This window comes from Crocodylus porosus, unplaced genomic scaffold, assembly GCF_001723895.1.
Source record: "Crocodylus porosus isolate Cpor-Errol unplaced genomic scaffold, CroPor_comp1, whole genome shotgun sequence".
Classification (NCBI taxonomy): Eukaryota; Metazoa; Chordata; order Crocodylia; family Crocodylidae; genus Crocodylus; species Crocodylus porosus.
The window spans coordinates 119,799,679-119,815,335 of record NW_017728886.1 but is presented as its reverse complement, the minus strand read 5'-3'; the positions used below and the strand labels follow the sequence as shown (position 1 = coordinate 119,815,335).

Here is a 15,657-nt window from a genome sequence, read left to right as displayed (position 1 = left end):
GCTTTGCCCCAAAGTTTGGTGTCATTGGCGAACTTGGCCAGTCCACTCCTGACTCCAATGTCCACATCGTTAATGAAGATGTTGAACAGTATGGAAAGATCTTCAAGAAAATTATCAAAGAATCCATCAGTGACAGGCTGACAGAAAGCACCATTCTGAGAGACAGCCAACACAGCTTTGTTGTGGGTAGGTCATGCCTGACCAACCTTATTTCCTTCTATGACCAGGTGACGTGTCACCTGGATGGGGGGGAAGAGGTTGATGTCGTATATTTGGATTTAAAAAAAAGCCTTTCACTTGGTCTCCCACAATGTCCTCATGGCAAAATTGGGGCACGGTGGCCTTGACAACCTCACAGTTTGATGGCTGGGGAACTGGCTCTGTGATCGGAGACAGAGAGTGATAGTCAATGGAACCAAGTCAACATGCCACATGGTGACCACTTTGGTATTGGGACCAGTACTCTTTAATATATACATTAATGATCTGGATTCGGGTGTCAGAAGTGGACTGGCTAAGTTCACAGATGACACCAAACTGTGGGGTAGTTCAGTAATGTTGGAGGATAGGCTGAGGATTCAGGTTGACTTGGACGGACTTACAAGGTGGGCGGACTGAAACCTGATGACCTTCAATACAGAGAAATGCAAGGTGCTCCACCTTGGGAGAAAGAACCCAAGTGTTGTGGCAGGGTACTGTTGGTGCCTGCCACTTGAAGGGCTAGGCAAGGGAGATGGCAGGTGCGTGATGAGGGTGGCCATTTAATGCCCAGCTCTCTGTGCTAAGGGGGAGCAGTTTGAGACCGGCCAGCAGGGGAAGAACATCTGCCTGCTGAGCTCCTTGGGCCAGGAACAACTTGGATATATATGAGATGGGTCTATGGGGATGGAAGAGGCCCCAGGTCCTGGGCATGACCTAAAACTGCACTCTGCCAATGTAGGGAGGCCTGGTGGGACTGCCGGTGGCATGGCAGCCCCAGGAAATGCCAGGACTGCGAACCTCCCTGGTAAAAGGCAGGTAAGGGGCGCCTGATAACCTCTAGCCCCCACGCAATCCTGGCTGGGGAAAGCCCAGGCCTGGGAGATCCTTGAGAGGCTGAGGCTCAGTTTGATTCAGTGGAGTTGGGAGGGAAAGGAAAGCGACTTGGATCTGAATGGATGGAGCCTCAAACTGGTCAATGCTGGGGCCAGGACCCAAGGGGGGTCAAAAGGGCCAGGGACCCACAGCAAGGGATGGTCAGAGCTAGAGGCTCAGGATCCTGACTGGCCAGAGAGCAAGGCCAGGGCTTAAGGGGGAGCCAAAGGTCTCAGAGAAGGGACAACAGTTTGAGAGGGAGATGGGTTACAGGTGAGCTTAGTTGCATGGGATGCCATTTGTGAGGCATGGGCCCTAGTGTAGAGAAACATTCAGAGCTGGGATATCACCCCTCATCATCAGGGTCTTAAATGGGCAGCATGCCACCTTAGTAACATCTTAATCTTTTTTTTATCAATGTGTGGAAGGTGAGAGAGGCAGGCGGTTAGCCCAGAAACAGGTGGGTGGGCTAACATCTAACTGGCCCTGGGAAGACCCCGTTACAGTTGTACAGCAGGATCTGGGAGAACGGTTGTTCACCAGAGCTGTTCTAGGGAAGATAAGGTCCAACGGTTTCAAACTGCTGGAAGACCATTTTAGACTGGACATAACAAAAAACTTTACTGTCCGAGTCTCCGGAGTCTGAAACAGACTCCCCCTAGAAGTGGTGCAAGCACCTACTCTGAACAGATTCAAGTTGCATCTGGATGCTTATCTTGCTAGGATTATCTGACCCCAGATGACTTCCTGCCCTTTGGGCAGGGAGCTGGACCTGATGATTTTGTGAGGTCCCTTTCAGCCCTACTGTCTGTGAAATCTATGAAATATAGCGGCTTTAGGAACAATGAGATAACATAGCTGCTGGCAGCAGTAGCAGAGATTTGTTTCTGTTTTTTTCTCTTTGGGGACTGAGAAACAGTTCTTACAGTCCTTTTTTGTGAGCATGCAAAATAGGGATGCAGAGATGGCAGTTGTTTTGGGGGGAGGGGGGGTAAGTGAATTAATCATTGCCTGGTGCAACAGTAGAAACATCAGAGGTATGGGGCTCAAAGTCTAGGGGAGGGAGTCAAGGGCACTTATCTTTTACAGTAGGACAGTTTTCTCAGAATGCTGCTAATGGAAAGAGCAGCAATTGTGCTTTGGGGTCTGGCACAGAGCAAACACAGGCTAGCTGTCAGTCAGGAGGAAAAACAAGTAGCTAAATTGAACTGAACAAACAGATGCATTCAGCCAATTACAAAAAACACAGGGCAATATAAGACAGAGAGGAAGGGAAGTCAAACCAAAACAATGAAGTCTGGTTAAAACATTTGGAATGAAGTAAAAGTCAAAATTCTGCTTGAGTTGTTTCAAAAAAAAATTCATTGATATCTTTGCAATTTCACAAAATTTCAGGTTGATAGAATTAAACAATTTTACCTCTGTTAATCAGCAATTGAAAATAGGTTCTTCAAATGGGATGAACCTGACTATGCTGGGCTATCAACCTCTCCTATAATTACAGAGCATGACTCTCACCACTCCTCAGTGTAAGTCAGGAGTTAACACAATAAGGAAGCAGATCGCTGGTGTGTGTTTATGTTTATCAGTAGATATATATGCACAGACATGTTTTGTGCATCTGTGTGTATATAATAATCATTCAGATTTTGTGGGTACATGGCACATTAGAGAACCAAACCACTTGCTTATGTGCTTAAAAACTGATTTAGGAGACTAACTTTAAACAAATGTGTATGGGAATCTCAGAGTACAATATATGTATGTTATTTGCTGATGCACTGTCTGTTTTGACCATCCTACTGTTACTTAGTAAAATTAATGAACAATTACAAATTAAGAATAACTAACCAAAGAATGTCATATATGAGACAGATTTTGTTTTATAATTTAATTATTAACTCTAATCAAGCTCTTGTTCTGCAACACTAAGATTGTGACACTTTTGGATAATCACATAAGGAACTGGCACTTAGTAACTATTAGCAGTTTTGAATTTGGTATTAGCAGGATTTCTTTCAGTGAAAGTTGCTGTTAGCAGATCAGTTTGTAGAAGGTCTTCCCCTCCCCTCCCCCAGTTGTTGGTTCCCATGGCCATTTTAATTGGAGGTCACAAAATTAAAGTATGACTGCACTCCTGCAAGTGTGACTTTTTAAATAGATAATTTTATCCCAACTTTTTTTTATCCTTTTTCAAATTCAGTTTTATTTAATGGCAGTTTTTATTTTTATAATGTGCTTCAAGTGGAAGGTTTGGTAATGTATCTCTTCCTTAAAGTGTCAAGTGCTGTTCAAGTCAGTGGGCCAGCTTACATAAAGGAAGTCAACCTTTCTTGGAAAAGCACAATCATGTTTACTGAATGGAAATGAATACAAACTGAAACAAATAGTTAAAGATTTCAGTGGTGAGAGATTTCCTGTCCATGAATTATGACAGATGCTCTAAAGGATGCATTGCAATTTTTCCCTTCCAGACATTAAATGCCAATACTTTTTTGATGTTATTGTCTGATAATGTAACTTCTGGGTAATCTGTTGATATTACGTGAAGCAATAAGTGTGATCAATTCAGCTAGTTCTCTACATAAAGTGTGCACATAATTATTTTTTTCTGCAAGCAAACGTTCAGGTAATGATAATTTAATGATGCATATTTCCAGGCATAGATGACAAGATGCGAGAGTACAGTGTTCTCCAGGAAATGTGTGTTTTGATTAGTCAGGGATATCTGCATGATTACTTGGTCTGCCTGTTCTTCAGGGATACAGATACAGACCTAGGTCCTTTGATCTGCTGCAGTCATATTGCTGGGGGAGGGGAAAGGCAAAGTCGGGCTGGGAGGAGGCGGATACCTAGAGACTCAGGGAACTGGCTGCTTTGTGATACTCTGCCTTTCCTTCCAGTGATTTATAGGCCCCAGAGACCCCTCTAATTTTTTGCTGGCTGTCAGTGGTGATCAAGCAATCATCTGCCCAGTGAAGGGTAGCCAGAGCACACTGCCCTCCCATGCTCCCTCTCTCCCATTCCCCTCCAGAGCAGTTGTATCAGAAGTTCTGCAGCGGAGGGCAGTTAGCTTTACTGGCTCTGCATCCACCCAAGTCTCCCAGCTAGGGGAGCACATGCTGTCTCCATTGTCTTTCAACTGCCTGAATGACACAAAAGAGTGTAGAGCAGGACAGAAGTGTATCCCATCATTTAGGGTATATCTGTATTGCAGTCTGTTTGCAGGTTCCCAGGCTAGCTTTCATCAAGCTAGCTCAGGTATTGATAGCAGTACAGATCCAGCAGCAGAGAGCTCCATACAAGTGGTTTTGTAGCACCAGTTGCACTGTTATCACTTGAGCTAGTTCATAAATTTGTTGCTGGGACACCATTTTTTTTTCTATTAAGTAAGCACCTGATGACTGATAAGTATCTCTACTCCATAAACAGTCCCATGGGCTTTGGTCAGTGACTGAACTGAATGATTAGCCTTGTAGGAAATTAAGATAAATTTTAAAAAATTGCAGGCACCATTAAAGTGACATGATGGTGCTCATATAGCAGTGAAAGCATCTTTTTTGAATGGCTCCAGAGAAGTGGTGATTCTTTCACAACAGATGGCTAGTGAACAGGTGTATTGACTCAACTTAAGCTGTTTTAATGAAGATGTTTTTCTCCTTGGGTCTTGAACTATCAAACATAAAGGATTTGATCTTACTAGTGGTAATCAAACCAGAATGTGGTTTTCTGTGTAATTCCACTTTGGGTTTCTGAATTAATCATATCAGATAAATTGGAGAGGAAAAGAGTGCTAAAATGGTCAGTTCTAGCCTTGTTTGGTTACAGAAAGCAGCTGGCTGGCTGATTTACTGCAGCAGAAAATGTTTGTGGTTGATCAGCTTATCCTGGTGGAAAGCTTCTGTAATAGGACAGTTAATGACTTCAAGGGATAGAAGATTACCCCAAACATTTCCCTTTTATTATTTGGATCCAGGTTGCTGGTTATGCCATCCAAAGCCAACAGACTTCTCTGTCTTTGTTAATCAGAATTTTGATTTATTTTCTTTGAAATCTTCATGGCATGCTATGTTTTCATTTTACAAAATGGCTGGACATCTCCATAAGCCAGTATGTTTCAAACAGGGGCTGGATACAGATACCAGAAAACTGATCAGCATCAATATGATCTCTTGTAAAATGTTGTTGGACATTGGTTTTCATCTAAACTGAACATCCATGTTAAGTCTATCTGTCTTTATAACATCTTCTTTATTGGCACATGTATTTCTGCAGGGATGATGTCATGCATTTAAAAGATTTAATTAGGGGTCTGAGATCTGTTAGTAAGTTGATACAAGGCAAACCAGCCAGACACTGCTCTGGATTCTACATTTGCTGGATCACTTTCCTTTGGCAACACTGCTCATCTGTCATTTTGCATTGCTCAAAGGCTATTTGGAAATCAGCAGCACATAATTTGTAGTATTTTGTAAATTAAAATAGTGGGGCAAAAAGTAATTGACAGCATATTTTGGTTTCCCTTCTTCATTTAGCATTGTTCAGTGGTGGTTCCAAACATAATGAAAAAGAAAGAAAGAAAACACATTTTAAGGTGAAGAAACTCAGCTTTGAATCATATTTTTTTTAAACCAAAAATTCCAACAATAATCTTCCTCAGTGTGATAAAACACATAAAAACAATACTTAGCTTTTCTTTAATTCTCTCTGAGGATCTAAAGTAAATTTTGGAAGTAATGGGCTGGATCCTCAACTACTGATATTTAAATCACTGGGCACCTCACAGTTTAAACCAGCTTAGAATCTGGCCCAGAATATCTTCAATCTTGAAGCTATTGTTGAATCAGAACATTATGGATGGGGAAACTGGGGGATTTTTCAAGGTGTGAAGTGTGTTGCATCAGCTAGGAACTGGATCCCCAACTCCTGGGTCATGGAAGACTTGTGCTCTAGTAGCCCCATTTCTCACACTATTTGCTGGGAGAGAGAGAGAGAGAGATAATACACTGTTACACCACTCTGTCTCCCAGTGCTTTTGTCATATGAATGATTTACTCTAGTTATGTCCATGAGTTATGGACCATAAGCTCAGAACAGAATTCTGTTCCACTTAATGGAGAACCAAAGTACAGCTTGCAACAAACTCCATGTTACCTGACTGCTGTATAGAAGCAATTTTCTTACTGTTGCTGAGTGCGTAAATGTCTCTTTCTATAGGGGATCACCTTGCAGGCATTTCCCTATTCCTATAATGAGAATGTTTATGCTGCCTCGGGGCATAGTAGAAGCATTCCTGCCCTTCAGCCCGGTAACTCAAAGTTTGGCTGCAAACTGTACTTCGGTTATTTTGTAGGTGAAATAGAATTATGCCTTCAGGTGACTGTTTGAAGATAGGAAACATTACCATCTCTAGGCCACAGCAAAAATAGGCATTTGACTGAAGAAGCCTTGCAATTATTTATCTGTCATATGGGATACTGCCTGAGAAGGTCAAATTACACCAGTACTGTGCAGTAATGGGTGATACTGACAGAGTCTGGACATTTTATTTTTGTTTGCTAGTTAAAACGGCAAGATCTGTCAGATCCCTTAGAAACTTAAACACATGTAATGTACAAAGGGAGAGTTCTGATGTTCTGAGGTCCAGAACAAATAACACAGTCTACTCTTACTGTTTCAGCAGCATTTGGCTGACACATCCCACCTTGATATAATTGATATAAGAGACTAAACACAACAGTGCGTTTAGGCTGTTTCACTTGAGCAAGCTATTTACATAAGACAGGCAGAAGATTGATTTGCTTGTGAAAGAATATCTTGGGTGTAGGAGGAACCTTGCTGAATTAGGATCTCTGTGTGAACAGATATGCTGAAGTGGGGAAGAAAAAAGATTTCTGTTTATGTAACACACTGCCTGGTGCATGTTGCTTTATTACCAAATCCTAGGAAAAGTTTGAGAGGTTTAAATCTAGATTGTGCACATTATTCTAGAGCAGGCCAAGAAAAGCACTTGTCCATAAACCTGCAAGTGTATGGTATCGCAAAAGTAACTTACCATAACACGCAAGGTAAGATAAGTGCCATTATAGCATTTGGGGAATAAATTTAACACTACATGATATACTCAGAAAGAAAATAGTTAATAAAAAAGTCATGCTTTAGTTAAGATTTTCAGTACTTGGCTATACTTGATAATCAGTACTTTAGTACTTGATAATCTCCATAATTATCAGAAGAGTTCAAATTAAAAAAAAATCTTTAGGTTGGTCTATGTTGGTCTAAGAGCTTGGCAGTGTTAGCTAAAGCAGGAGATTTAGGATATTCCTAATTACTTTTACTTAGTGTGACGTTTGACAAATAGCTTAACAACTCAGGTGCCTTGCTCCCTACCTGTGTGAAATACAGATAATACTCATGTTTGTTAAACTTTTGTGCTGTTCTATGAAAAGGTCTCAGCAAATGTGATATAAAATTCTATGTTATAACAATATATTTTATCACTCCTACCAAGAAAATGAGCTTTAATAGGATTCCTCTCTGTATTTGGTGCCACTAACAATGGTGAGACCATCATCTTTAGAGTTTCAGCAGCTCAAAGCAATATAGCCATGCAGATAAATTCTCCTTCAAGTACAGCAGAGATTGTACTTCACTGACAATTTATAGAACCAGGAAAAAACCCTCTTCCTTGTTCAAATTAATATGTATTTTATGTAAATAGAACATTAAAATCATAATAGGCATCCATAATGTTGCTTGACATAAAAATAATAAATTTAACTCTGAATCTTCCCAATTTATGGTATTTAAATATGGGTTTCTGCCCAACTCTCAGGTTTGGAGATGGATATTCGGTCAAAGTTTGGCTTAACAAAGAAACAAGTTACCAGAGTGCTATCTTGGACTGTCTGCAGTTACATTTTCCAGGAACACAATTTAAGGTAAGTCACACATACTGTAGTGCATTAACTGGAATAGTAGTTCAGACCAGTTGTCTTGGTGGCAGAATCAAGTAATGCCTCATAAAATGTTAGTTTTCATAAATTAGACAGCTTCTCAATTTTTCTTGAGAAATGATTTGTTTTATTCTATTTGTTTTAAGTGATTTGTCTGACATTATTAAATTGTAACCTTCAGTTTCATGGCTGTTTTGGCAGCCTCAGCAGTGTGACTGGTTTGTGATCCTCAGTCTCCTTTGTGCTTTTGTTCAAGTTTCTAATACGTATGCATGAACCTGATGCTTGATCCAGTGAAATCAGTGACATTCTTTCCTGTGACTTCACTGGGCTTTGGGTGAGGCAATGACATTGGCCAAGTACGGGCATTATACACAAACTTCATTAAGCGATCAGAAACTGGTCTAAACCTGTAACAGAACAGAAGTTTGGTGCACATAGACTGGTTTAAAAATGGCAGAACCCAGTCTAAGAAAGACCTGGGTAGATTTGGTATCAGACCTAATTCATTTAGACTACACCACTCTATCAAACTTCTGTACCAGTTCCCCTCTCAACTCAAGTTAGGTTACAATCTGCCAGCGTCCCAGGCACCTTTCTAGCCTCCCATTCCCCACTTGCATGGAAGCGCACTGGAACTTGGCTCCTGCTCGGCTGCTCCAAGCTGTCAGCTGCAGGCAGGATGTGGTGGGGGAGTGTCCATCTGTAGCTCTGTATTTTTTATCTTTATACAGTGTCCATAGGCTGGGGGATGGGAGTCTGGGGGGGTCTGGTGCACTCTACAGAAGGAAAGACTGGGTCCCTCAGAGCTCTAGCTTGCAACAGGCAGTGGCAGCAGTTTGGGGGGGAGGCAGGGAGGAGGCATGCCTTTGTAGCTGCAGGGGAAAGGACTTCTGCTGGGAACTTGGTGCTGGCTTCAGGTTGGGGATATCCTCTGAACCCTTCCTGGAGCTGCTCTAGCACACTGTCGCAGAATTTGGGACATGGAGGGACAACCTGTGCTCCCCTGACCTGGCCAGGAATGTGGGGTGTGCTGCTGGCACCGTCTCCCCCAACAGCTTGCAAGTCTCACTTCCTCCTGCCTCTGTCCTGCTGGTGGGCAGACTCCTCTGCCCCAACCCTGGACAAAGCCCAAAGATGCCCATGCTGCTGTGAGCAGGAATGAGCACACCTCCCTTTGTTGGCTGCCTTCAGCTCACAGCTGCCTGACAGATAACAGGCAGTGAGGTGAGGCATGTGCCTGAAAACCAGTCAGGGATGACTTGCCACTCAGATGCATTCAGCTGCCCTCAGAAGTCTCTGGCATGTTGGGAGGTGTGCAGGAGTATCCCCACGCTGTTGGCCTTATTCACTGCAGGCAGCCTATGAACCCTTCACATGGATGGGTGAACTTTGTGTTCTGTTCATTCCCAAGCTAACATAGCCCTCTTAGAGAAACCCACATAAGTTGGTTCGAATCCGCCTTGGGCTTTTGAATGTCTGTACCTAGCCTTTGTGACATGACAGCAATGACATCGTAACTCTTCATTTGGATTCTGTTACTTTGACATGGGTGTGGTGGCGGGTGCTGTAACTGAAAACTCTTTGGCAAGAAGGATTCAGTATGGTGAGCTTGAGCATCCCTAAATCGGGAAACAAAGAATCAAGATAGGGGAGAAAGTATATATCGGTATTTGCTGTTAACCGTAGACTTGTTTATGACGTCTGATCCCCTGATCTTGAGCCATGTGGATTATATTACAGAGCACATATCATATATATTGCTACAAGAATAGTCAATAATATTTATGGATGTTTATTTTTTAGGGACAGCATCTCAATTTGCTGGAGTATGATGTCCCGCGCAGATGGGGCTATTTAGCAGAGCTCTTCAAAGTCCTGGAAAACCACAAACTTTTGTTCCAGATCAAACACTACTCTATTGGCCAAACTACTTTAGAACAGGTATTGTTCTTTCACTGGGTTGACTTTCTGTTTTGGAATGTGCTGTGCTATTTTAATTATTTATACAATAGAAGACTACTGTATAAGGCAGGGGCAGGCAATTATTTCAGGCAGAGGGCCCCTTCGAGAATTTTGGCAAGCTGTTGAGGGCTACCAGCCCCACCCCTTGATAGGTGCCCTGCCCCCTGGTCACCATCTTGGGACCAGAAGTCCTGCCCCCAAATCTCCAGCCTTTGCCACCAGAAGTCCTCCCCTTGCCCCCAGAAGTACTCCTTTCAGCAAGGGGTTTTGTCATCTCAGAACCAGAAAAATACCGAATTATATTCTAAAAAATGAACATCTACAACATTCATTAATTTGATTTCAAAAAATATTTTTGTCTTGATTTGCATGCATTTGTTTAGTGCACATAGAGGTGACTGCACAATATCTTAAAATGAAATCTTACTCTCGTATATTGTGTGGGGTTGGGTATAGGTTTGTGGGGGGCTGTGGGTGTGTGGGTTTGTGAGGTGTGGGGGAGATTGTGGGTGTGTGGGGGGGCTTTGTGGGGATGGAGAGGTGTGGGTGTGGGATGAGGGAGCATGTGGGTATGTGTGTGGATATGTGGGATGTGGGTAGGTATGGAGTTTGTGGGGAGCTATGTGTGGGGGAGAGGGTGGATGGAGTGTGTGGGTGTGGGATCTGTGTGTTTGGCAGTGCAAGAGGGGTGTGGGTGCATGTGTATGATGGGGTACGCACGTGGGACTCGCCCTATGAACACACACATATACTCACACCACTGTGCCACATGCACGTACTTTCTCTCTCTCTCTCTGCCTCCCTCATTGCACATGCACACATACACTTTCTGTTCCCTCATTGCTCTGTTTTCTCTCTCCCTCTCCCTCATTGTAAGGACACACACATCCCACCTCCTGCTCCTGGCCCTGGGGTACTGGCATGGGCTCCATGCTCCCCTGGTCCAGTGATGCAGCTGGGGGCCGTGTGGTGCTGGAGATGGCAGGTGGGCATGCAGGAAAGTAGTGAAAGTGGTGGCAGGCAGAGGCTTCTGGTTGCAGGGGCTGGGGGTGGGGCAGGGCCAGGTCAGACTTGCTGCTGCGTACTGCCAGCACCTCCTGGGTCCTACTGCCCCTGGCTCCTGTGATCTTCAATAGGCAGCCAGGAGAAGATTAATATTAATTTTCTAAAATTTTTAGGGGCCCCATTGGCCAGATAGAACGGCCTGGCAGGCCATATCTTGCTTGCCTGTGGTATAAGGCTTATGTAGAGCTGGTCTAGTGTCTGTAGTAAAGCATAATTGCCTTGTAATTAAAGGAGATTTTCCTTTAGCTCAGATGGTTGGTATTTTTTTCTTTGAATCAGGTATGCAGTTTGTTGGCATTTGCAATCTACATGTCACAGTGGGAGGCACTTTAGAAACATACAGATTGACAAGAGTATAATATAGGGGTGGTGTTGAAATTCCTGGGTGCTATTGATGTGCTAGAACTTGTTCATGTATAACTTCTCATGTGTTATGAAAATAGTAAGAAGCAGAACTGGCTAATATATTAACTGTTTTTTGATGTTTGGTGTAAATTTAGTGCCTTTCCTCATGTGCAAATCATTCATGAAGCTACTTGTACTTTAGCTATTGATTAACCAGTTTATGCAAACAAATTTCATGCTGCAGACTGTTCATTAACTATTTGCTCCAGCTTGTTTATTCTTCATTCTTGATGGTGAACAATTAATCACTTCAGTCACCTAGCATTATTCAGCTCATTGACTGAATGTGTAAAAGCTTCAAAAAGGAAAACAGTACTTCTGAGTAACGAACTCTTGTTATTGGCTGATCATATTTGACTGTGAATATGCTTATTTGAACGAAGAATCACCACAATTCAAAGATTTGCATGGTTCCAAACCCCATACATTTCATATAAATGGAGGCAACATGAAATAAGAGGGTTCAGTTACGGCTGAATCAGACCGTCATTGGAAAATCACATAGATGAGCCCCCAGACCATTTTACTCTATTCAGGGTCAGGGCATGGGCACCTGAGCAAGTTACAAAGATGTAAATGAGGTCAAGGACTTGATGCTTTTCAGCTTCTCCACAGTAAGTACCCATGTGCAAGCGCCTGACCCACAGTAAATGAAACCCCTTGACAATGAATAGGCTACTGTGCATTACTCACATTTACTGTTGGATGCAATGATGAGTATCAGTGGCCACTGTGGGGAAGCTGATGTGCTACAATCCCCATCTTTTTTTACTGTGTGATAACATGTTTGTATGTCATGCAAGGGCCTGGGCATATAATTTTCTTCTTTAAATATATGGGCTGTCATCTGACATTATAGAGTTACACAGGAGTAGGATGAGAAACTCCTGATCTATTTTTTTCCTTAGTTTGTGTTCGTTAAATATAAGCAAACTCCAACATGATTAACGGTAAAAAAATGTTCGTATAGTATCTATAACTTGATAAACTGAAGGGTTTCCATCAATATCAAAACACAACTTTTGTTTTAGAACATGTCTTTAAACATGACCTGAGGAAAAGATCACGAAGATATATAAAAACATTCCAGCTAATGTTTCCACTGTTGCATAAGCCCTGATTTGTTGTGTCTTGCAGGTATTTCTTAATTTTGCTAAACACCAGCAGGAAACCTCTCGTTCTGCACAAGACTCTTCCACCAGTCATCATTACTGTCTGCCAGTCTAGGCTCTGAGCAGGACATAATCCAGCAGTATCTTTTATAAGCAATAACATTTTTCAACTGGACAGAGCCAAGCTGTGTGTGGGAGGCTGGGGTGGGGAGGAGGGAAGCTTTCAATTTTAGAGGCCAAAGTCAGAGGTAGCACCACTTAGTAGTAAGAATGATTAGTAAATGTATGCATGCCAAAAAAAGAAAGAAAAAACCCCAAATTGTTCTCTTTGGGTGTTTTTTAATAAGCTGGACTTTATCAAAGAAGAGTCTGTTTTGCCTAATTAACGTAAATATATAACATAGCAAAAGGGCTGATGTGGAAATGTCAGTCTATAGCTGGATCTTTTTGGTGAATCTATATTAATTTGACTACAATAATTTTCTATTACATGCACATTTAAACATCGGGGGGGTTACAGTGGAGGAAAAACCCATTGGATATTGGGAACAGCCATGCTATCATACAATATTTGTATCTAATAACACAAATGAGAGCCTTTTGACTTTTCCATTAATTCAATTCTGTGTTGTGACAAGTTAAATTAGTATTATTGTATAAAAGAGGCACTATATTTCATAAGGGATTTATGTTTAAAAGGGTATTAGTATACTACTTTGCCTCACGGCTATGTTAATTTAGCAAGATTTGATAAATCATACATGACAATAAATTCTCCCTTGTACCCATGGTCTGCTTCTTTAGGAATTCTGAATATATCTTTAATAATGACCTACTTTGTTTTTGTTAGCTTTTAGAAATTACTGTTTTCTTCTTTTTCTAAGAGAATGTGAAAATAGGTTTGAATGATATATTAAAAGTAAATGAGATAAGCATACACACAAATCAATAAACTTTGTATTAAATTTATGCTGATTTAAGCTTTTTTGTAAATGGTCAAACTACAGCCTTCAATGAAGCCACCAAGCTGCTGAAGTGAAGTCTTTTAATGAATAAAAACTGAGCTGCTTTCATGCTTCTTCCTCATATTGTTGCTGTTTTGAGGCTGGAAAAAAGTTTAGAATTTCCTGGGGGGGGAACTCTAAGCTTTCTTTTAAAATCAAGTCCTTTGGGAACTGTGTGAAAGTTGTTTTTACTACTTTTATTAGTCTGCATTAACTGATAGTTGAAATCACAGAACATTGTAACTTAATAGAAAAATATTTCTGTGGTACAGTTTCTGTGAAAATTAAATTGTACATATTGAGATAAAAGGATCTGATCAGATGCACTCAGTGTTTCAATGTTCCTGTGCCAATGCCGAGCTGTTCCAGGATGTAATTTTAAAAGGTTATGCTGGTATCTGATAGGATTTTCAAGCCAACACAGAAGGGCTCAAGTCTCACACTGAGAGATGTGTTTTTGGAACCTAATAATTTGTCTTTTAAAGTTAGAACTCATGTTTCCCACTTTGACAGCATGGTCTTGTCCTTTCTGAAGAGGTTATTCTTTATGTGACATCCTGAAAAGTTAATTTTAATTGTTTGGGGGAATATGGCTACATACAGCTTCTGGTTGAGATTACCACTGCATGTCATAGTTAATTTGGAGTCAGGACTGTGCCATGTGTCTTCCAGACATGGGGCAATAGAATGCATTAATGCACTGGTTATTCCCATTCCAGTGCAAAGACCTGGGTTAATTGTTAAGGTCACATTCTCACTAAAACCATTTTTTTTCCAGACTCTACATGGGGCTGGAGCTGGGAGAGCAGAATACAATATGTCTGTCAGTGCTTGCTTTTTAGCACAGGACCTGAGAAAGTTGCATGGGAGTGGGCAGGAGAGGAGGCATTAGAGTAACTTGGAGGTTTGGGCAGAGCGGAAGGGTGTGTCTTCATAGTAAAGGGGGTTTGCTTAACTGCAGGGCCAGGCAAGAAGAGGAAAACTGGCTATATGAGACTAGAGAGGGACAGAGAAGCCACGTGCTAGTCCGGGACCCAGAACTCCTGAGACATCCCTGAGCTACAACAAAGGTTAGGGAATGGTGAATAAATATTCATACTCTTTACCCTAAATGCTATGCTGCTTTTGCTAATGGAAGTAAAGTGTTTGGTGTTTGGGGAACCTTCCAAAGTATCTGTGTTTGTTTGCCTTCACTACTGCATAAGTCTCAGGAGATGAGCTGTAAATACAGAGTTCTTGAGGGCACGGACAGAAGTGACAATATGTGCCCAATTTGGCCACAGAAAGCGAGCTATAGCCATGACCAAACACAGGTGCACAATTGCAGACATCTTAAAAATGGCCGATTGGATGAAAATCTGAACCCTCATTGTATGAGGGGTCAGATGAAGATGTTTCAAAACAGAGAGACTTCTGTAACTTCTGTCTGTAAGACTCAGAGCTCTGAGAAAGGGGGTACTTCAGTAAATGGAGTATTTGGGTAGATCAGCGCAGGTTCTGGGGCTACAAAGTCCCAGCTAGGTGAAGGAAAAACACATACAGAGCCTGTACCTCAGAAGTGTGCCCAAGAGGTCAAGGAAAGGGTCAGTGTTGCAGCCTATGAAGAACAAAGGAAGATTTAGAGCACAAGGATTCAGTATGGAGAGACTGAATAAATGAAGTTTAGTGAATGATCAGTTGGGGAGCTCTGCCAGTGTCATTAATTAAGTATTATTTTTCTGATTCAAATATGACATTTTATTAGTGTAATGAGGTAATAAAGTAAATAAGTTGTATTTTACACTGGCAGTTGAATACAATTCTGTTAAAAATACTTCTCATCTTGGAATCTCTTCATCTGTTTCTTAAGGGACCCAATTTAATTTAAGCAAGTAGCAAACAATGTCTTTTTGCCTGTTCTTTATGGTTGAAGAAGGTCAAAATCTAATTGAGTTCCAGCATACTGGATTCTGTCTCAGAGGACAGAATCCCAATCTTCGAATTGCTGCACTCGACAAGTACATAAGTCTCTAGTCTAGTCTTTGAAGTGTTTTTTTTCTTTAATTAAAAAAAAAATCTATTCCTTGAGTCTCTGCA

General features: G+C 41.6%; 1 protein-coding gene across 1 annotated transcript in view; it reads left to right on the top strand.

The window, feature by feature from the left end:
* Positions 1-13,949, top strand: part of ABCA13 (ATP binding cassette subfamily A member 13) — a 368,570-nt gene extending 354,621 nt beyond the window's left edge. The window contains 3 exon segments of the mRNA XM_019537509.1: positions 7,910-8,015; positions 9,837-9,974; positions 12,603-13,949. Of these exon segments, the coding sequence (XP_019393054.1) occupies positions 7,910-8,015; positions 9,837-9,974; positions 12,603-12,692 (334 nt within the window). The 3' untranslated portion in view covers positions 12,693-13,949.
* Positions 13,950-15,657: the final 1,708 nt, after the last annotated feature.